Below are 22,808 nucleotides of genomic sequence, written 5' to 3'. Positions count from 1 at the left end.
TATAACATTACAGATTTGTCGTATACCCTTTTTCACTATTACTTTATTTATTTTAACATTCTAATATCAAACCTACAAAAACAACCCAGTGTTCTAAGATTAAGTTATAGTAGGGACACTTTTCTTTAATGATAGGACATAATTAATGTACCACTGAATATCAATGTCTGTGTTGGTTATTTGATTCTCAAACAAAATGCAAAAGTTTACTGTTTCCGCTGGGGCTCGAACCCAGGACCTTGTGCGTGTTAGGCACACGTGATAACCACTACACTACGGAAACAGATGCTTTTTAAAATTTAAAATATTAATTTGATTTTAAAAAAATCTTAGGGTTTTTTTTTTGTTTTTGTTTTTTGTTTAAATATTCAAAGCTAAGACAACGACGAATAAATAGATGAGAAAGAAGATAGTATAGGGGAATTTAGAAGATGAAATGTGAAAGTATTATAAAAGTATGAATAGAAATATTGAATCTTTTAGCAGGTCTAATTTCATGTTATTAATATATATTTATTGGATGAATGGCCATGGTTTATCAATATATAAGAAGGTAAAAAGCATAATCTTTTTTTGTATTCGAAGCTCGAAGCTAAGAGAAAGGCGAATAAATATAAGAGAAAGAAGAAAGTAAGGGAAGTGGGAATTTAAAAGATGAAAGATGAAAATAAAATAAATTATTATACGACTATTATGTAATTTTACCTTATAAGGTCAAGAGAACTCGCAAAATATGGCACCGTATTATGCTAGTCCTGTCCCGGTTTAACCGGTTTAACCGGGACAGGACTAGCATAATACGCTCGCAGCTTTTCGCAACTTTTTTCATCATGTTTCGAGGTGAAAGTGACCCAAAAAATCTTCACTATGACACGAACACTGACCTAGATTTCCTAGACATCAATTTTGAAATAGATGACGATGTTCTTTTAAAAGTTTTTGAAAACCCGCAGGATACGACAGTCGAAGTACAGAAGGACAACGAGCTCGAGACCACTAATTTCGCCGATGAAGATGAAGTATCAACATTCATAAGAGAAAACAGGAACAAAAACACTGCAAAAAAGACACATAACGATTTACAAGTCTTCTACAGGTGGGCAAAAACGATCAAAGAAACAAGAAAAATTGAAGAGATACCGCCTAATGAGCTGGACAAACTACTAGCCTGTTTTGTGGTAAAAGTACGCAAGCAAAATGGCGATGAATTTGAACCAGATACTCTTACCTCCTATTTACGTAGTATCGACCGCTTCCTTAGAGAACAAGGCAAACAATACTCCATTTTGCTGGATAGAGAATTCAACCGTTCTCGGGAAGCCTTGGCTTGCAAAAGAAAGGAGCTCCGTAGGCGTGGGAAAGGCCAGAAGCCAAACAAGGCACAGGGGCTGAGTACAGACCATATTCAGATATTATGGCAAAAACAACAGCTTGGCAACAATTATCCTCAAGTCCTTCTGCGTACAGTTTGGTTTCACAACACTGTTTACTTGGGTTGGAGAGCACAAGATGAGCACCATCGTGTAAGATACGGCGACTTTGAAGTCAAAACAGATGGAGAAAGAGAGTACGTGGAATGGATTAAGGAACGCGGAAGCAAAACTAGAACAGGCGAAAATGAGTTCGTCCCGGATCGTCCGTTCAATCCTAAGATGTTTGCAACTGGTGGACCTCGTTGTCCAGTGAAATTATTCAAGGAGTACATTTCTCATGTACCACCAGAAATGAAAAAATCAGAATCTCCTTTCTACTTGGCAGCCATTCAAAAACCATCATCAGAGATATGGTACAAGAGACAACCACTTGGAAAGCACTCGCTGGCACAGTTCATGAAAGAGATGTGCAAAGCCGCCGGTATTGAAGGCCGTTTTACCAACCACTCGGCACGAAGAACCATGATTTCAACGCTACGAAAAGAAAACGTAGAGCCTCTGAATATAATAGCCCTGGCTGGCCAGAGAAACCTAAAGTCTTTGGATAGTTATTCAGAAGCGTCAACAGAGCAACAGCACGTTATGTCTTCCAAATTAAGTGAGCACATCGAAGGAAGAAAACTAACGATAGATTCGGCCTTGAGTCCTAAAGTACCGCTTCAACTTTCCAGTACTCTGACATCCAATCCATTTGAGCCTGCAGAACAGCCAGAATCCAATCAAAGCATGTTTTATGGAGCTGTTTTCAATAACTGTTCTATCAACTTTGGTAGAGATCATCATGCTTTGGCGGTTGAACCATCCCCCAGTTTTAAGAAGAAATTCAAGAGAATTGATCCATTAAACAGCGACGATGAGCTATAAGAACTAGTGAACTCACTAAGCTTTTTGTTTTTTGCTGGAATTCGTCTTCATGATTCTAACTTTTCAAAACTTTTGATTGTTAGTAAACTCATTTTTAATCGATGCGAAGTGTTATTTTACGAAGATCATATCTAGTTTGACGAGTTTCATGTCAGTTGTCATGTAATTTGCCTATTGACCAATAAGATTAAAGGCACTTGATGGGTTTCCTTGTGTTTACGTTTTTTCTGAGATAGCGTGCGGACCTTGAAAACTCAAAAAATACTGATAAACTCGCTCAAAAAGGGACAAATACATATCAGTTTCCAATGTCGTATAATTATATCTTATTTGGGTTTTTTCCCGTAATACGGGCTGATATTTTACGAGTTGCGAATGTATTTTTCCGAGTCCCGTACGGGACTAGGAAAAATACATTCGCAACTCGTAAAATATCAGCCCGTATTACGGGAAAAAACCCAAATAAGATATAAGTATGAATACATAAGCTGAATCTTTTAGCAGGTCTTATTCCTTGGTTCATCAGTAAGAAAAGAAGGGGTTTTCTTTGAATTTTTGGTAAGTTTCGATTGCGTGGATTTTTTGAATAGAGGCAATTAAGTTTTAATATTATTATTTTAAGTCCTGTGCTGATCATTTAAAGCTATTTTTTGGATTAAAAAATAAAGACCTTCTATAGAAAGACATATAAAAGGGGCATGCATTTATGCATTTGGTTTATTGGACATCTTCAAGCAGGTCTTTGATTATCAATTGTAACCTCTGCGTAGCAATCGATTAGAGCGCTGTATCCTATTAAAAAGCTGTTTCGTGTCCAACCGGAGGTACCACTTATACCTTACCGTAATACCGTATGTCATTTGCGTTAGAAATATGATTTTATTCGTATTTTAGCCAGAAAACATAACATTAAAAAAATTCCTTTTAGTTTCAAATCGCGAATCACGAATTTAGGGTGTATACTATTTTTGCTGTAAAAGGGTTGATGAAAGCCATTTGTGGCCAATGGCAATGAGTAACTTGGGAACGTACGGTTCCAGGGACAGTAGAAAACCATAATTGGCACAAATAGGTTTAAAAATACATCGGGAAAGACAGTTTATGGCAATAGTAACTTTATATCACAAGCCGGCAAAAGTTCAAAATATCACCTCCGGTGGGAGTCGAACCCACAACCTTTGAATTAGAAGTCCAACGCGCTCATCCATTGCGCCACGGAGGCTAAAATAATTCGCTTGAAAAATTTAAGCTAAAGCAATTCTAAACGCGTTTTGTACCTTTTGGTTATCGCAGGTTGTTTGTCATTTGATAAAAAAATTCTTACTATCATCTATTGTTAAGGGCACCGCTGGTGATATTTCATTGGGAACCCTACTTAATATTCCAGTAGTTAATTACTATGATCAACGATAACAAGTACAGGTCTGACGTAATCATGTTAATGACATTAATTATCGTAATTTGTTTTCCCGGCAAAGGGTTGTTCTTCTAGATTCAATCCACTGGAGCACCAACAACGTGGCAATGAGGAATCTGAAGATTCCTTTAGTGATTCCTTCGATAGGAAACAAATTGGCCAGCCAGGAACATGTTGCTCATTACCAGCTAGTTTGAAACATACCAAACATACCAAAATTCAGAATGATTTTAAGGAGGATGGAAAGACAGCACATCCAGCTGATCTGAGAAATTTTTTATCCGATCCGAATCGAGTAAATTTGCAAAACTTAAATGTCTCCTCTTGAAATTATGGCTTTCCAGGTCACCAAATGAAAAAAAAAGTTGCTAATAAGAGGCTGATAACAGTATCGCAACACCTAATGATTATTTTTATTTTTATGCGTTCAATTTTTGCAGGCCTCCTTGACACCTCAGTTTCGCGGTGACGTCATTTCTACGTCACTATTTCGGATCAGCTAGATAGCATAGAAGTTGAAATCCAAGTATAAATCTGCTGAACAATCTAATGGAACATACGAAAAACGAGTGTAACACTGTGAACGAGCACCACGAACAAATAACGATTCCAAAAAAATATCTTCATTACGACCACGTCTAAATTAACAATTTCGGAAAGTTCTGTTGTCATACATTAAATGCCTGAAGAGTTATAAGCGAGGCTGGTAGGCACTTGGTTGTTGTTTCCATTCAAGCCTTTCTAGTTTCAAACAGCTGTAGCTTTTTATCATTTTATGTTAATGAAATTACTTAAATTTTGGATGATCACTAATTTCGATATACTCTTTCTAATGAAAGCATTATTTTCTTCAAAAACTAATAAAATAGGTTTCTCAAGGGACACGCCCTTTTTCGTATGGTTACAGTTTGAAAGGATTTAACATGGAAAAATAAATGAAACACCGACGCTCAAGATAAAATGCACAATGTGCACAAAAAAATAAAACTGATCAGAGCATTTGAGAAAGCTGTAAATGATCATAGCGTGTCGGTATCGAACCCACGTCCTTGCTCGTGTAAAGCGCACGTGATAACCACTACACTATGGAAACATCTCACATAGTATGAAGCAGTAATGATAAAAGGGTAAATTATACACCGTGAAAAGATGAATAAACGCTAGTCCTTCGTCGGAGTAAAAGAGTAAAAATATTTTTTCATATAGTATGACTTAAATTCTAAAAGTTAAGAAATGTAATCTTTGGTTGTGAATGTTTTTACGGTAATGAAATTTGTCCTAAATTTCACTGAAATGAGCTGCAAGGTGAAACTAGTTTTAGGTGAAAGGCGAAACTACTAGAAACTAGTAAACTATAGCGCATTTGTCACGTGCTGATGTAACGCTACCCTTTTACATTCGGGATAATCCTCTCCATTTCAGATCACGTGTCACGATCATGCCCAAGATCGAGTTCAAAGAATCTTATTCTGAAGAGAATGACACGTGGTCTGAAATGGGAAAACATTACGCCTTATAAAGGTAAGGGTAAAAGGGTAAAAATGGGACTCGAACCCACAACCTTTGAATTATAAGTCCAACGCACTAATCCATTGCGACACGGACGTTTTGATTGATAAGGTTCAAACCTGCTTGAAAATGTTCAATAAATACTCAATTTGGGAATGGTTTTCTTACTAAATGAGAAATCACAACTGAATTGTGCACAGTTTCAAAATAATAAAGCTAACGGGCGTAGAGCAAGTTGCAGTTCATTGAAGCGTGCCAATATCAGGAAAAGGAGGCTGGTTAGGCTTTGGTTCTCTTTCTGATACAAGCCCTTATTATTTCAAAACAATCTAACTTTTTAACTATTCATCCTGCTAGAGCAATGAAGTTTTTTCATTAATACAAGCAGTTTTTAAATTGCCAGCTTCTTATTGTAAATGCTACTTCATTATAGTGGAAAGACGTGCTCATTTTCTATTCCTTTATACAGAATGTCTTAATTAGTTTTCTACAAAGCTCAAAAATGTCAACCAAAAAATTCAAAACGAGAAAGTAAAGCTTTATCGTCACAATCGAAACTAAGCAAAAAATCAGCAACAAACTTCTTTTATATTGATAAACCATGGCCATTCATCCAATAAATATGTATTAATAACATGAAATAAGACCTGCTAAACTATTCAATATTTCTATTCATACTTTTATAACACTTTCATGTTTCATCTTCTAAATTCCCCTATACTATCTTCTTTCTCTGCTATTTATTCGTCGTTGTCTTAGCTTTGAATATCAAAAAAAAAAAAAGAATCTTTTTATCAATATTAATATTTTAAAATTTATTAAGTATCTGTTTCCGTAGTGTGGTGGTTATCACGTGTGCCTATCATGCACAAGGTCCTGCGTTCGAGCCCCAGCGGAAACAGCAAACTTTTGCATTTCGTTTGAGAATCAACTAACCAACACAGACATTGGTATTCAATGATGCATTAATTAACTATGTCTTAACATAAGAGAAAAGTGTCCTGGCTATAACTTAAACTAAGAACACTACTGGGTGTACCGGTGTAATGGCTGAATATTTGTTGAAACAGAACCATTTTGTCGTTAATATTGTTATAAGTTATTCGGATTTTTTCTTTTGACACTTTCGGTCAGCGGAGTCGCGCGGAAGAATAAGACGTATAAGAAACGTTTTGAGAGACGTAAGGCAGAAGAAACCATGTGCGAATAATATAATTTGATTTTGTTGTTATATTTTCTACGTTTTATTTCTACTTCCCGACTTCTATTCATTACCAAAAGGTCCAATAATGTAAGTAAGGATTTCCTCTAGATATCTGATTGTAATTTCTCTGTATTTATTGTAGTTTTGTAACCTTTATTTACCTTTCTTTGTTTCGTAGTTTTCGAACCGTGTAACCGTGTAATTTCGTTTCGAACGACACTGAAAGCGGCTGTGGGGGAGACTATGTCATTTGTCGATTAAACTACAAACGCGTGTTCAAAATACTGGGTTTAATGACTTCGTTTGAACTTCGTGTACCCTAACGCCTGATAAGTGCGTTACACCCGGCTATAACTTACATTTTACAACACTAGGTTTGTAGTTTTGATTTTGATTTCTATATGTAAAGCAAATAAAGTAATAGTAAAAAAAGAGTATCAGAGGAAGCCAGAGGAAGCTGTAATGTTATAAATGATTGCCAAAGACATCGTAATCCAGATCAGAGAAACGAAAGACAAACATTGATACATTTAGTTTGTATGTGCATGTTTAGATATAAACGAAATTTAAAGAAAAAATGTTTTTGCTGGGGCTCGAACCAAGGACCTTGCGCGTGTAAAGCATTTTGAAAGCATTGTTCGACTCAAGTGCGCTGCAAGGTGAAAATACGTTTATAGATTTGGTAGAATAAATGGATTTTAGGCCATGTATCGCTACCTAAAAGGATTACACTTCGTTAATTTAGCAACGGCATAATACTCATTCCAATTTAGTTCCCGTGTCACGATCATCCCCAAGAGTTCAAAGACTTTTATTCTGGTCTGAAATGGGAAAACATTATGGTCCATAAAGGTATCGGTAAAAGAGCAAAAAGTCACCTCCGGTGGGACTCGAACCCACAACCTTTGAATTAGAAGTCCAACGCGCTAATCCATTGCGCCACGGAGGTTATAATTGATTAGCTTCAATCCTGCATTAAGATATCCAATTTGAATTGTTTTGTAACTGAATGAGAAACCACATGTTAAGTGTGCACAGCTTCAAAATAAAAAAGATAAACGACTGTAGAGCCCTATTTTTTAATGCCAGCTTCTTATTGTGAATGCTACTTCGGCGGCCATCTTGGATTTTAAGGCATTATGGGCGTCTAGGCAGCAAATAAAGCTTGTAACGTTAATGACGTCGATTGATATTAACAGTTTGCCGCAAGTGAATACAACAAAGATGAATTAAGATGGCACCTCGATCACTCTTACCCATAAAACAAAGACTAACACACAAAACTCTATATTTTTCCGTCGTCGTTTTGCTTTGCCCCTTGGCAAAATGGTCGCCGTATCGTCCAAGTAGTCCATTATGTATTAGTGACGGAACAATCAGTGATTATCTTTTTCATTCAATTAATTATAACTTAAATTTATGAATCTACAACTTATCCGTTTCCGTAGTGTAACGGTTATCACGTGTGCCTAACACGCACAAGGTCCTGGGTTCGAAACCCAGCGGAAACAGTACATTTTGCATTTTGTTTAAGAAACAAATAACCAATACAGGCCACAGGAAACCCACAGCAACAGTGCTCAAAAATAATTGTATCATGCGTCTTAAAGAAGCTCAAGCGTTCAGATTCTATACGGCGCCATTTCTTTTGCGTCCGTAAAAAGGATTAGCGTTATAGGCTACCTGTAGAATATAAACACATGTCTTTATGTTTTACCTCATGGTTTTTTTAAAAACGCACGATTTTTTGAACATTGTTGCTGTGGACTCCTTGTGCGCAGACATCGGATTAAATTAACTATTAACAGCAGTCTTATCCATGACGACTATAAAGACGAGTACTAACATGAATAAATTATCACTTTGCTAAAGCAGTCACAGCGTGATCATCCATGGCTTGGTTTGCTGGTTGCTTGGTATAGCTGGTTTGCTTCCTAGTCCTGCTGGTGTACAGGGTCAAGATACGAATGTCTACTCACAAGGCGACCCCAGACGAAATATCCAGGACCAAGCAAAGGGGGGAATTTTTTTATTTTGTCTACATTTGGCTTTCTAAATGATCCTTGTTCACGCTTCGGTGTTGATTCACGTCCATTTCGGTTCCCCATGCACATGCTGACTCTCTCTGGTGATTTGTTCGCATTGGAAGTTGTATTTTGCTAGTTTTGGATAAATTAGGATCCTCATATGCACGTGTTGACTATTTCTATTGGTTTGTTGGCATGGGAAGTTTGCATTTGACTAGTTTTGGATACAAATTCTGTTCCCAATGCATGTGTTTGACTATTTGTACTTATTGACCGCATGGGAAGTTTGTATTTGACTAGTTTTCGATAAAAATTCTGTTCCCCATGCATGTGTTTGCTATTTCTCTACTTATTTGCTTGCATGGGAAATTGTATTTGACTAATCTTTGAAAAAAATGATGCTCCTCATGCACGTGTTTACTATTTCTACTTATCTGTTTGCATGGGAAGTTGTATTTGACTAATTTTACCTAACGATTCTGTCCCTCATGCATGTGTTTACTATTTCTATTTGTTCGCATGGGATGTTGGTTTTCACTAGTTTTGGATAAAATTTCTGTACCCCATGCACGTGTTTTTCTTATTTTTACTGTTTGTTCGCATGGGAGGTTTGCAGTTTACTATTTATTCGATCATTTTTCTGTTCCCCATGCGTATGTTTACCGTATGTTTACTATTCTTCGTTTATCTAGGCGTCCTATAACTCTAAGCCTAATTCTTCCCAGGGCCAGTCCATGTACTTCCATATTAACGTAGTAGCTTCCATTAACTTTGCTTGTTTACTTGAATCATTGATGTCAGTTTTTCATTTGATTCGCCCTCTCTTCCTCCCTTGCAGCGCTCTGGGGTGGCAGTCTTGAACAGGAGTCTAATTCATGCTCGGATTACTGAGGCTCAAGGCTATCATCCCCTTAGCCCCTTCCCTCGTGCCTTCGTTTTCATCGTAGCCTTCTTTAAAAACGCAGGCGCGTCGATTTTTCTTTCCCCGTCAGGAAAAACCTCCAGTTTTCGACCTGTTGATGTAAAGTTGGAAAAACTTGGTTGGGTTGACGTCTGTGGAAATCCTTGTAAAGGGACTCAGGGGATGGCAGCCTGTAATTCGCACATCGCTCCTCTAGGGCTGTGCGTTTTCGGTCATTTTGAGGTTTGGGTGCTTAGAGGAGTTTGCAGTTTGATATGGCATCGCCTTTTCGTGTGCCGCCAGACCTCCATTACTAATAGGAGTACGGGTAAGACCGGTGTAAATAGGATACTATGTCCTATAACATAAGAGAAAAGTGCTATAACTTTTATTTCAGAACCCTGGGTTGTTTGATTTTATACAACCTGATCGGGAGTCATTTTCAAGTGAAGAATAAAGTCAGATTGGTTATATTTTTACTGCTAGGGATAACAATAGCCTAATTACCTGGATTAGCGTAATTGGCGGCGTCGGTCTAATAAGTGCGCGTCGCTGTTTCGGTGTTATGGGCGGAGTTATTATTTCTGATAAGCCTATTTTATTCCGCTCAGATTGTCGAAACGTTAACGCCAGTCACATCAAACAGTCCTTCTCAGGATTACATCCATCCGGATGATCATAATACTTCGATAAACATTCATTCACCTGGGTCCAGACCTTTATATACAAAACATTAAAAAATAATGCTCCAAATTTGTAAAACTTTTAAAGAGGATACTTCTGTTGTAATGTTTGTAGCATAATTAAACAACTACTTCTATTCTTCGATTGAACGTTACGTCATCGCGGCCATGTTGGTGCCATTTAACAAAAGATTTCTCGTTAGAATCCATCGTTAACGGCACCACAATGGCCGCCATGTTTTTTTCCTTTTGACTCTCTCTTGGGAATGCTTGCAACTCATCAATTGTTAGTTTGCTATTATACATTTACTTTGGTGCAGTTCGAGAAATTTGTTAAAGAAACGTGTTAGGATGTATACTCGATGTTGTCTTTCTTGTAGATGTTTGCTAAGTAATAGATCAAAAGATGAGTGCGAGTGTTCGATCAGGGCACCCAAACCCCGAGAAACAGATGCTTTTATTGTTTTAAGTTGTTTGGATGCCCTGATCAAACACGAAGAACAAGTTTTTGAACTGACGTCCCAAACTCATTATAATTCATTTGTTCTTTAATCTCGTGAGACTTAAAATTCCTTCGCAATTATTTGTTTATTCATCAGTGTTTTGAACAGTGTCTTGATCCGTCTCTGATCAAGTATCAAGGTGCGTGCACGTGACTACAATGCAAGTCGCCATTGGTCATTGAACTCTGCGTTTACACGGTACCGGACAAATTTTTAACCGGTCAAAAAGTTGATCTGTACATACCATTTACACGGAACCGTCTCTATAATTGTATAAAATACGTTCTGTTTACACTAAACCGACTCCAAATTTCCAAAGCTAGGTTTACGAATTTCTGTTCAGATAGCTCAGTTCTATGTGGTCGGAACCCCCAAACGTACAACTTTTTGACCGGTTAAAAATTCGTCCGGTACCGTGTAAACGCAGCCTATATGTTGAGTTATACAAGCACGCGGGAAATTGCGTGAGTCAGAGAGAAGTGCTAGGAAGTTCTCCGCATTTCTCGAGAGCTCACGCAATTTCCCAAGTGCTTGTATAACTAAAATAACTAAGATATAATTTTTAATAAAAAGCTTGAATTCATAATTTTGCCTATTTTAAAAGTTTAGAGAAAAGGAATTGTCTTTTTTTTTAATTTTGTTTTTAGTCAAAATAAGACTAGAAAATAAGCAGGTGAGGTAAGCATAAGGCAAAAAATTTGGAACGCTTCACGAATTTGCGTGTCATCCTTGCGCTCAATCTGCCCCCATCTTCTCTATCATTTGGAACATTTGGAACATTTGGAACTTTTGGAACATGCGCATGCGTAATATGATCTCCCGTGTTCCAATAATTGAAACATTTGGAACAAACAATATGGCGGACGTATTTTGCTCGAGAGCGGATCACAAATCGGCCTAATGCATATTCTAAGTAAGCTTTTCTTTACATATTACTATGCCATCGAAGTGTGCGAGTTAGAAGCTGTCAGTGAGTCTATTCAGACGTTCATATAAAGCATTTTTGAGTTCAAAATCAATAGAAATACGAAGATAAGTATCCATCGAGTAAATACATTGTCTTATACCTGGTTTTACATAACGATACACAGCTTGTCATACAATCAATCGGACTTAAATGTCCTTGTTTTTAGTTTTCCTTTGCCAATAAACCAATACTACACCATTAATATTTTTGCTACTTGTGTTTTCTAATAAAAGAATTAATTTGCATACTATTGTTGTGCTTCTTCCTATTGTTTGTTTTAAATTTATTTTGTTTCCTCTTATTTATCCCTTCAAAATCACCTAAAGGCAGCAATATACTATATTTTAACTGAATTCAAGCCAATAAATATGTTTGGGCAAAAACATTAGAGTATTACTAGGTTTATTTAACTTAACTTGCTCCAATTCCTTATTTGGTCTTTTGTAAAAAGTTCTTTCAACTGGCTTTTCCATGGAATGTTATCAATATTTTACCTTATACGTTCATAGATAAAACTTCCCTTTGAAAAGCCCTTTTTTGGTCAAGATAATATCCAATAAACACATAGGTTAGTCCTTATTTAGTAATGTTTTCATGAATGGAATTTCCACACCCCTATAAAAGAGAGCACAAAAGCCATTATTTTTAGTTGCAACCAAGATTTGATGGGACCTTTAGTCTGGAAGAACAGCAAGTTGCACTCTTTCTACTAGGTATGTAGATATCTCAATCAACTTTCTAGTTCATAAGTGTGTATATAGTTTTGTATGTCAAAGTAAGGTTGCATTTATTGAACATGCAATGCTAATCTGTGTGACTGTGGTTGACGTTGAAAGCACACTATGCTTTTGGTATGCTATACAATGTTTCATAGTATGGGGATGAAGCAGCTATATATTATAACAATAATTTTATACCTATATACACTAGTAGTTGCGGTAAGGCATGGAGTAAAATCACTAAACCTGTGTTATTGATATTAGACTAATACACTTTAGTATAGACTATACCCTGATTCCAATATGTTTTTTTGTCAATAAGTATTTGACTATCACACTCCAAAAAACAATTTCTATTTCATGGGTTTAGTGATTTCACTCTACTAGATGTATGACAGATTGATTTTACTTATTAGTAGACACTAATTCTATGGTTTTCTTTTGTTGTACTTAGATATTATTCACTAATTATACAACTTTGTTTTGTGGGTTAAAAAAATCACTCTAGGTGTGATATGTTACTGTATATATAGTCATGATAACTGTGGTAGGGTACGACATGTGTAATATGTAACAGGATAGGCATGGTAGGGTACTACATGTTTAATACGAAAGAGTGATTTTACTCGCCCAGTAAAACAAAGTTGTATAGTTAGTGACTAACAGTCAAAGTAAAACAAAAGAAAAGAATGGAATTTTTGTCTACTACTGTATATTTTGCTTACTATTTTTTCACAGGCCAATTAAAATTTTTGACATGCATAAAAATTTGGTAATTAGTGTTACATATATTTGTGATAAGTGTAGTAGGGTACTTTAATAGGTGTGGTAGGGTATGTTTTATGGTGGTGGTAGGGCACTAGATTTGGGTATATATGTAGGTGTGGTGGTGTACTAAACATGATATAGGTGTTGTATGACCCTAATATAGATTTTGGTAGGGAATTGGAGGTGTGTAAGGTATTATGGTGGTGTTTGGGGTGGTATACATATAGGTACAGTAGGTTACCACAATAGGGATGTGGTAGGGTATGATAGTTTTAGTGGTAAGCTAAGGTTCTATAATTGTGGTGTGATAGGGTACTGTAATTTTTCTTATATTTCTTATGTTATATTATATTTCTTTCTTATTTTCTTATCTCAGTTATGCTCCACAATGCCTAAACTTGGTCTCTCGAATAAGGAGTGGTATGAACGCCTACGTTCCTATGCCAAGGGAAACTTTGTCTTTGGAAGAGGTCAGAGACCTTCTAAAATTTCTAAATGGACAAAGGAAATAGAAAAGATAGAGAAATGTCCAAAAATGACAGCAAAAGCCGTACGTGACCCTTTGGGTCGAAAGTTGAACTGTACTTGTGGTTACCATAAGGAGCCAACAAAGGTAACTTATAAAAATAAACTATTTTTGATTAGTAGTTTTGTTTATTGCACTAATATTTCTCTATTTATGTCCACAGCATACCTCTGACCAGCCTACTCCACCCAGCGTGACACCAACAACAAGTAAAACTTCTACTTTAACAAAAGACGTAAGTATTACAATGATATTTTTTGCAGTGATTGCTGTTATACATTGATAATATATCTAATTGATGATATATCTAATTGTAAAACTTATCTGATTTCCAGAACGCTTCTACTGTGACTAGTACCCCGGCCAGTAACGTGAGTAGTGCCACGCCCAGTGACGTACCTAGTACAAGTAATTATTCATTTCTTGACATCCCACCAGGACCTTCTGTCGCTGTAAGTTTGACATTATTTTATATTTTGTTTTTGAAACTACAATTTAGTTAACCTTTTCTTTCCTTTTTTAGTTAGGTAATCAACCAGCTGAGAAGAGTAATACACCATCGTTTATCAAAAGCGCCACTGATTTCAGTCTGCGACTCCCCATCGGGTGGAAGGAGAACATGGCTCCAGGTGACCAAGCATGGGTTGGGCGAGCATTATTCATCGCTAAACACAAGCTCCAGACAACTCTTCTCAATTGGTGGTATCCACCACAAGTAAAGCATGAAACAAAGGTAGCATCTTCGAATCAGTACTTCCTGCGTCGCCTGTTTCTGTGGATGCCACGAAAGATGTGGGGTGTCGATTTTATTTGCCCGAACTGCAAGCAAAAGCGTTCATTGAGGTCTAAAGGCCTTTACAATCGTGTGCGACTGGTACTTGACACACAAGAGTACTACTACCTTGCTACGGAGTACATGGATTGCAATGCATGTAAAGGTATATATCGTCTTTTTCCTGACATCTATCCATTATTCCAAAATGGGTACGTGTAGGGTAATTAACTTCAAGTTTTGTTTTTATTTTGAAGGCACCTTCATTGCATGGGACAGCAGAATGTTAAACCAACTATCAGATGGCGTTCGTGCCCGTTTCCCAGTGATCCTGACGAGAAAATACGCGTGTGACAAAAGTATCGTGACACTCCTCCGAGCACGTACGTTTGGGAACAGCCCCTCTGCTCTACAGAGTAACATCCAAGAACTTTATAGCCAGCAGTGGCTCCAGAAGACCCTGAGCTACCTTACTGACTGCCATAGACAGCGAAAAACCTTAAACAGGAAGTTCCGGTATAAAAGGCGCGTGGCCAGGCCAAACTCGAGTCAGTTATCTGTCAATCACCGTGGAGTGCAGATCTCCGCTTATAATTTTGCTTAGAAACGTGAGACGGCTAGGTCGGCAAAAAAACAAAATAAAAAAACAAACAAAAGCAAGCAACCAAACCGCATTTCACAGAAAAGAAAGCCTTTATTAGGACTCCACATGCACAGAACGGTAAGTGTGACGTCGATAAAAAAGTTTTCAGCATTTAGTTTTTACTGTATATCCGTCAAAATGAAAATATTTTGTGTGTTATCTGAAATTTTTTTTTTGTTTCTTAGAAGAAAAACCAAATCAAATAAAGAAAACAAAGAAAATGAAGATGAAATAAATAAACAAACAACAGAAAGAGGTGAGCTGTAAATTGTAACAGGTAAAGCCGCTAAATTTAGTCAGTAATAATGCGATGCGCCGGCGCAAAAGAAACAAAGCAAGCCCGCGAAACTGACAACTCTCGTTTGGTGAAGGCACAGTATATTTCTGGATTTGCAAAGTTATTCTGCCGTCATTCCAAGCAAAATACATATTTCAAAGTTTTTCTTTATTTTCTTTATCGTTTTAGGTCAATAAGGGAATTCAGAGAAGCTCCAAAATAAAAATAATGGGTAAGTCAAATCGTCTTGTTCGTTGTTGTTCTTGTTGTCCTTGAATCAAGATGGCGGTTCTGTCAAGGTTATCGCTGTTTGTTTACACAGGGAATGATACTCAAGCAGGCTTTTATAAATAATTACATTGTTATAATTTGTTTTGCAAGAAAAGATATGAATGACCGGCAATTATCAGAAAAATACCAAACGAAGCTACTGATCTCACATTTTCTACTGATCGTACTGAGGTTTTTTAGCCATAAAGTAGTACACAAATTACGCGTATACGATGATACAAGGCTTCTAACTGTGACTATGCAGTTTTGTCAAAAACCATTTTTTTCTTATCAAAGTTATCAATAGCAAAACCACATTAAAAAATGGTGAGAAAACCTAATATCATTTTGTTGTTTCAGGTGACAAAAGAATACATACCTCGTTGACAAGTTACAATTATTGCGAAAATAGACATTTGAAATATATATTTTTATATATTATTTAGCAAAAATAGGGTCAACAATTAGCGTATATATATTTATATTCACCTCAGTCTGTAATTTATACAAAGTGGAAAAATATTATGACATTGCTTTTCAGGGCCGTAACCAGAATTTTTACAAGGAGGGTGCACATCGAATAAACATAATCGAGAAAAAAAAAGGTAACCAAAAGAAAGCAGAACCAAAAAAAAAGGGGAAAGGTAACTAAAAGAAAGCAGAACCAAAAAAAGGTGATAGATGGGGGGGGGGGGAAGGGGGTGAACGTGCACCCAGTGCTCCCCCCGGTTACGGCCCTGCTTTCATAGCACCAACAAAATAAGTATCATCTTATCATTTGTTTTCCAACTGATGTTTTGTTTTGTTCTTCCTTCTCTCTAGAGATACTGGAAAATGCCCCTACTGCCTTCAGATGCCTTGTGTGGTTTTAGGACAAGCAAGGCCTAGAGGACGACCTTTGTCAACTAACCATGCAAGGCGTCTGAAAGAGTACAGACTCTTTTATAGAAAATTGAAAAAGGAGGGCTTATGGTCCAACCAGACATACCTTGAGAGAAAACAGGAACTGGGGTGTCACATTGGTGATGTAAGAGAAGTAATGCCCCTATGTGTTGTTGAAGATGTGAGGAAAAGATGGCCAAATCCTCCTCATATTCCATATATGGGTCATAGACGTGCATAATTTTTCATAACAATCACGGCTATCGTGAACAATCTGCACCGTACAATAAAGTGTTGGTAAGGTGCTGGCTGACCACTTACCGACCACTTACCAACCACTTATAAACCATTTACCGACTACTTACCGACCATTTACCAACCACTTATTGACCACTTTACCATATGATGCGGATTGTTCACAATACCCAACATGCACTATCTATTATAATTGGAAATAATAATATGGGTAAAATGCTAGAAAATGATATCAGGAATCCTTTCACTTGTTAAATGATAATAAATTAGTATTTTTTCTTTTATATTCAATTACTGTATACTGTTGTAAACCCATATATTGGACGTCTTGTCTTGTCTTTCTTGCTTGCTGATTGGCTATTTTCATCATCAATAATAGGACAGAGAAGTAAAAGATCTGATGTCAATTTGTTAACTCAGCTTCAGAATTTGGATTATTACTTCTTTGAAGTGTTTGTAGGGGCTTACTTCTTTTCATCACCATCTTGTGACTCCACAGCTCCTGCATAGTGTGTATTGGTTGTGAATGTTCATAGCCTTTATTTTATATAGTTTTCATAGAACTTCATAAGATGCTGATTGTTTTGAAAATTACAAATACAGTTATTGAACAATAGCAAAAACACAAAGTTTATTGACATTTTTTATTTGTAAAAGGAGAAAATGTACAAAATATGCAAACAAGAAACACTCTGAATTGTAAAAATCTGTAAAAGAAATACACAAGAATCAAACACCCATATGAGCAACATTTCATATGCATTAGTACTTACCTGTACCCTATAGTTTATAAAAAAAAACTATTTGAATGTCTATTTAGTGCATTGTACCATTCACTTTTTTTAAATTGGGCGGCTCTGAAAAGAGCCATTTTATATGCATAGATCACACCAAAGAAAACATGTATGTGGTGACAACACAAACAAACATGCGAACAACACCAACAAAACACAGACAAGTGCAAATACACTACAAACAAGCAGAAAAGAATGTGTGCCAAATAGAGTTTCTAAAATTAAAAGTTTTGGGTTTTCTCACTCTTGTAGGGGCCTTTCTATCTGGGTTTCTGGCATACTGGTAGTTCTGGACTGAGAAAACATCTCTGTTGACATTTTCATTCTGAGAAAGTTATAAAAAAATGTTAATTACATGAAAAATGTATTTTTATATCAAAAAGTTTAATATAGTCAATGTATAGTTCTATATAAAACATACCCAGTCGAGAACTGCAAGTTGGATTCTTGTTGTGTAGCTATCATCCCCGAAGTTGATTCGTTTGGGAGCATAAATCAAAAGAGTGGAATGGAAGGACTCTATCCAATAAGTATCACGGCACTGCAAGAAATAATTGAAACAGTAATTAGTTAGAAATAATCAGCTTAATCAAAATAGCTGCAGCCTGTAGAAAAAAAATATTCAAAGTACATTTATGTTTCTAAACTTTTAGCTCACAAAACCAGAGGACGTGAATACTTCAAAATTATTAATAAACTTACTCTCATATAGTCTTCAGGATTTCTGTAGATCAGGCTGTCAGTGATGGCCTTTCTGTATGCCTCAATTGCCTTTGGATTTTCCAAAGACTTTTTGCTGAATACATAGTCAGCCATCCAACACCTGCTCTCCTTTGGGCATTTGGAATGTTTACCCTGGAAACAAAATAAATCACAACAATAATATATGGGTCATAAATATAATTATGTTGAAAGTTACACTGTCATTGTTTGTTGAGGAGTTTACACACCTGATAATGTTCAGTTACATTCAATAGTGCTGCTCTGAACTCTTCAGCTGTCTTGTTTATAGTAGAAAAGTCTTTCATTGTGTAATAGCAATGTGTTTTTGTTGCTTTAGCTAACATTGAAAATGAAAAATCTAATATCTTAAACTGCTTTGATAAGGTAAAGCATCTAGAATTACTGTAATTTGATAAATAAATGTACACATTTAAATGCAGATCCTACCTTTATCAGATAGCTCAGAAAACCAAGTGGTTCCTTCGCTCTTTTTTGTTCCTGTGGTAATATTTTTCATCAGCTTTTTCATGTTTTTTCCACCTACAGATCAAAAATTGAATCATTTGAATATTTCCTTAAAAACTATTGAATTTGAATAAATATATAATTTTTATTTTTGTTCCAAATTTATCCTCATTTATGATTGGCTGAGGGGTGAGGGCAGAGACAGGATAAAATTACAGAGTTTGTTTGTAAAAAAGTTGGAATTTGAAGGGTGGGGGTCTTAAAAAAATCCTCTGTGGGGTTATAAGGACAATTTATTTCTGCAATTACACATTTTTTTATATTTTATTACATTACCATGCCATGTGTCATACGAATTTAATATTCGTTTTTCTTTTACTGCCCAGTTTTGTATGGCTGCAACATTGTCATGACAAATTTCAGCAATCTCATGTCCTGTGGTAAAAGAACACTAGCTAATAGGGGCAAGTTCACACCAGCTACACAAGCACATAAGAGCATATGCAAATGAAACTCAGAGTGTTTTCCAAGTGACTGAAAGTTTTTGTTATTCCTACTCTTTGAGGTTCTTATGCTTATATACCTAGTGTGAACCAGCCCTAAAGGTACAAAATCATGTACAATGTACTTTTGAAATTGAGACAGAATAGGAATTTTCAATTTTCATACCAATTTCTTCAAATCTGTCAAATAACACCTTTGTCATGGGTATTTCTCTCGAAGCTGCAGAGGCCAAGGTAGCTTTTGACCAGTTCACCGTCATAAGTATTTTCTTGTTGCTAATAATTGAATAAAAGAATGAATTGTTGTCTTAGAGCTAGATCAATCAATTCACCCCAGAACATAATAGTAAAAATAGAGTTTCTTTTTATACACAATAATTAGTCAGGACTAGTTACTAGTACTTACTAGTATGACATAGCTGTTACTGTTGTATGTTGGGCATTACGAGAAGAATCATGTCTGGCATCAGTTATAACAATCTGTATTCAAAACAACATATCATATAAATTTCTTTTTTTTTCTATATCTTACTGAAATACAATTGAGTTAGAGTAGATGAATGAATAAATTAGCAAAATTCTACCTAAAAGCATCCTAGTTGAAAAACTAGTTGATGAACTGTAAAATGAACTATTGGCAGATATAAGCACTTACATCACCATCATTATCTATATAGTCTTGCTCCTTCTGGGTCTCTTCCATAACTGATCGAGTGCTGTCCTCATACACTGATTGGATTGCAGCAACGTAGCCCATTTTATTGAAAACTAAAAACATTACGGATGAATTATAAGTTCATAAACAGGGTTGGGAAATGAATCAAATTCTCTTGTGAACTGCATGCATGTTGATTCAGAATGTGTATAATCAAATAATCAAAACAATCAAACAAAAAAAAAAAAGAAAAAAACAATACAAAACAAAATCAAACAGAAATGAAATTGAATTATCTTGTTGTAGCTAAAGTGTAGTGTCAGTGAAATCTTCATAGGGGTCAAAATAAGTAGGCTGCAAGATAAAGTACATAAAGGTTATAAATATGATATCAATTACAGTGCAATAGAAGTATATGCTATCACTATTACACATGCACAAATCAAAACACTAGTAATAAAATGAAATTGCACATGAAATCATCTAATATCGCAATATCCGATGGCAATATCTAAACCTACCTGTATCGAGATATGTGTGCTCAACTGAACCAAGAAATGCTGCTTCGGTGAAGCTTCTGTATTGGGTTTCTGTCAACCCAGAGCTCATGAATCCATGGATTACTCTAAGACAGTCCCGGGAACAGTAAACAAACATTTGTAAGAAACTTGTTACTGACTATTGCAAGAAAGATAATGATTTATAAGCTAAAAAAAATGACAAGAATGAAGTGCTCACCTGAGGTTAGCGACGTATTTTGATTTCAGTACTGCCGAACTAAACCAGACAGTTTCATGGTTGTTTTCGCATCTGAAACTTATACGTCCACAGTGCCCTCTTCTTTCCATCTGGAAGCTGCCAAGAAGCAAAAACCCACCGCAAACAGAACAGCATCCTTTGGACTCCGTCAAGCCCTTCACCAGGCTACGAATCGTAGCTGTACAAGCGATAAAGTACTTTCCGTCGTCGTCCTCCAGAGCTGTGTGGATTTCTGCCCTTGACGGCTGACCAGAGGAAGAAGAAGGCGGAGCTAAAACGTGAAGTTTAGCTTTCGCTTCAAGTTTTTCCGGAACGGCATATGAACTCTGAGACTGACTTTTATGATGAGAGTCGTAAAAGTCTATTACTTTCAAAAGCCACGAATAATTATTGAAATCTTTCAATAGCTTTTTAGACTCCGCTATTCTCTCGCGAAGTAATGAGAGTTTCTCCTCACTATCTTCAAATTGAAGGGTAAATCGACTTCTCTTTCGGCATTCTTTTGCTGCCATTTTTAACAAAAATAGCAAAGAAAACACGAAAATGTGGAAAGTGTCAAAGCTGCTAGTATTTTCCCGCGCAAAAACGTACAAAAACATTGAGCAAAAGCGGAAACAATAGGTTGCTTTTGGGGGGTTTCATATCGCATACACCGTACGCTTTTGTTTACATTCTTCGGTATTTGTATTTTTCCACTTTTTCGTTTATAACTTAAATACACTAAGCTGATGTCAATTCCTCGTTGATTTCTAAATGTTTTTATTATAAAATTATAACATTTATCGTCATATTTCAACAATGATAAGGTTTTTCAAGTTCTCAACTTCTCCCCGTCCACTTCCACCATTTTGAATTCACCCATTTTAAAAATTTAAATCTCGGATCTGACGCGTAAGGGGGCGGAGCCCCCCTTTTTATAGTGGAACTTCCTGTTTAACTGCTCTGGGCCAAACCCAAGTGACCTTCGACGCTGTTCCATCCATGCACACGTTCCCAACAGCGAAGTGGTTCCTTGCAGCGTATGTCCGTGATGTGTACTCGCGACTCTCTGAGTTGTTGGCCGAGGCAACGTCTGTCTGTGGAAATATTTTGAAAATCGATTCAACGAAGAAAATTTGTAAAAAGCTTCAAGGTAAGTTTATTTTCGTGTATATGGAAAGCCACGCGAGAAAACCTTTATAGCAATAAAGTAAAATGTTTTCTAAAAGGTTTTTGCTATTGCATTTTAGGTCAATCCGCGGGTTCTGCAAGCTGGGTGACCAACGTTGGCAATGAAAAAGGCCAAATTGTCCAGTCCATTCTCACAGCATCGGAAGGTACTCCCGCATTGAAGAAACTTGCAGATGGGCTAATGCAACGTTATAACATGGCACAGCATGCACCGCCGCTCTTACTATACACCGATCGCGACTGTTGCAACTCCAATGGTACGTCCAAATACAACCACCTCTTTGATAAATGGCCTGACATGGTAGTGCGTTTGGACATCTTCCACTTCATGCGTCGATTAGCATCAGGTGTAACATCAGAGTCGCATCCACTTTATGGTTCGTTCATGTATCGCCTATCTGGAGCAATCTTCCAGTGGGATAGTGAGGATTATCAACAACTGTGTGAAGCAAAGAAGGGACAACTCATCCAAGCTGGTGTACCACGCCCTACGGACAGTGCTGTTAGGTAAGCATGGCATTAATTAGTCTAGAATTTAACGGACGGAAATCTAATGATCATTTTTTGTTTCTTCGTTTTGTATAGAAAAGCCATCAGTAAGGAGGAATTGCAAAAACACTGCAAAAGAACCACAAGAGGAACGACAGAGACAGAAAGCAGCATTGAGAGGCTAATCCTTACGCTTTCCACAGCAACAGACACCCTGGGAGTGCCACTGTTCAAAGATGAAATTCAAAATATCTGGACCGAGCAGAAGAAACACGTAGCGTGCATTCAAGACCCTGACGGCATACCACTGTACACCGAAACTGGACACCTTTTCAAAGGTGGAATACGATTACCAGTTTACCGCTGTGCACGTGGTTCTACGTCATTGGAGAGCTTTCACTTACACTTGGCGAGGTTCATACCAGGTACATCAGCCAATGCAGTGAACTTCCAAGCCTTTCTCCTGGACGGAATAACACGATGGAACACGGCACGTTCCGCTGAAGCTATTGAAAGTGAAGCCACACCTATCAGATCGTTCGAGACCAGACTACAAGTAAAGATCAACAGCCTTGCAGAAGGAGTTTATGGTGAGCCCCTCTTTCCAAACTGTCGCCCGCCATCGAAGTA

General features: G+C 36.8%; 2 protein-coding genes, 1 long non-coding RNA gene and 5 other non-coding genes across 8 annotated transcripts; 4 read left to right on the top strand and 4 right to left on the bottom strand.

The window, feature by feature from the left end:
* Nucleotides 1-210: 210 nt before the first annotated feature.
* On the bottom strand, nucleotides 211-283 carry Trnav-aac (transfer RNA valine (anticodon AAC)). Its single transcript has one exon. It is a non-coding gene; the product is annotated as a tRNA-Val (tRNA).
* A 3,162-nt stretch (nucleotides 284-3,445) lies between these two features.
* Trnar-ucu (transfer RNA arginine (anticodon UCU)) lies at nucleotides 3,446-3,519 on the bottom strand. Its single transcript has one exon. It is a non-coding gene; the product is annotated as a tRNA-Arg (tRNA).
* Nucleotides 3,520-6,051: 2,532 nt separating this feature from the next.
* Trnad-auc (transfer RNA aspartic acid (anticodon AUC)) lies at nucleotides 6,052-6,124 on the top strand. The gene has a single exon. It is a non-coding gene; the product is annotated as a tRNA-Asp (tRNA).
* Nucleotides 6,125-7,302: 1,178 nt separating this feature from the next.
* Nucleotides 7,303-7,376, bottom strand: Trnar-ucu (transfer RNA arginine (anticodon UCU)). Its single transcript has one exon. It is a non-coding gene; the product is annotated as a tRNA-Arg (tRNA).
* A 489-nt stretch (nucleotides 7,377-7,865) lies between these two features.
* On the top strand, nucleotides 7,866-7,938 carry Trnav-aac (transfer RNA valine (anticodon AAC)). Its single transcript has one exon. It is a non-coding gene; the product is annotated as a tRNA-Val (tRNA).
* Nucleotides 7,939-12,165: 4,227 nt separating this feature from the next.
* LOC116287735 (uncharacterized) lies at nucleotides 12,166-15,014 on the top strand. Its single transcript, XM_031694425.2, has 6 exons — nucleotides 12,166-12,221; nucleotides 13,372-13,608; nucleotides 13,685-13,756; nucleotides 13,857-13,973; nucleotides 14,045-14,459; nucleotides 14,551-15,014. The coding sequence occupies exons 2-6, from the start codon at nucleotides 13,384-13,386 to the stop codon at nucleotides 14,895-14,897; spliced, it is 1,176 nt and encodes a 391-aa protein (XP_031550285.2). The 5' UTR covers nucleotides 12,166-12,221; nucleotides 13,372-13,383; the 3' UTR covers nucleotides 14,898-15,014.
* A 184-nt stretch (nucleotides 15,015-15,198) lies between these two features.
* LOC148905298 (uncharacterized) lies at nucleotides 15,199-17,435 on the top strand. The gene is made up of 3 exons (XR_016121714.1): nucleotides 15,199-15,445; nucleotides 16,025-16,088; nucleotides 16,306-17,435. It is a non-coding gene; the product is annotated as an uncharacterized LOC148905298 (long non-coding RNA).
* On the bottom strand, nucleotides 17,246-21,452 carry LOC148905297 (uncharacterized). Its single transcript, XM_089040000.1, has 11 exons — nucleotides 20,499-21,452; nucleotides 20,282-20,385; nucleotides 19,761-19,873; nucleotides 19,512-19,585; nucleotides 19,272-19,381; nucleotides 18,939-19,037; nucleotides 18,585-18,677; nucleotides 18,365-18,474; nucleotides 18,117-18,269; nucleotides 17,836-17,955; nucleotides 17,246-17,739 (listed from the first exon to the last, which is right to left on the bottom strand). The coding sequence occupies exons 1-11, from the start codon at nucleotides 21,116-21,118 to the stop codon at nucleotides 17,590-17,592; spliced, it is 1,746 nt and encodes a 581-aa protein (XP_088896126.1). The 5' UTR covers nucleotides 21,119-21,452; the 3' UTR covers nucleotides 17,246-17,589.
* Nucleotides 21,453-22,808: the final 1,356 nt, after the last annotated feature.

This window comes from Actinia tenebrosa, unplaced genomic scaffold, assembly GCF_029948245.1.
Source record: "Actinia tenebrosa isolate PJP-AT-01 unplaced genomic scaffold, QUT_ActTen_1.0 PGA_scaffold7__59_contigs__length_16204524, whole genome shotgun sequence".
NCBI classification, from domain to species: Eukaryota; Metazoa; Cnidaria; class Anthozoa; order Actiniaria; family Actiniidae; genus Actinia; species Actinia tenebrosa.
This window is presented reverse-complemented; position numbering and strand designations above follow the sequence as displayed.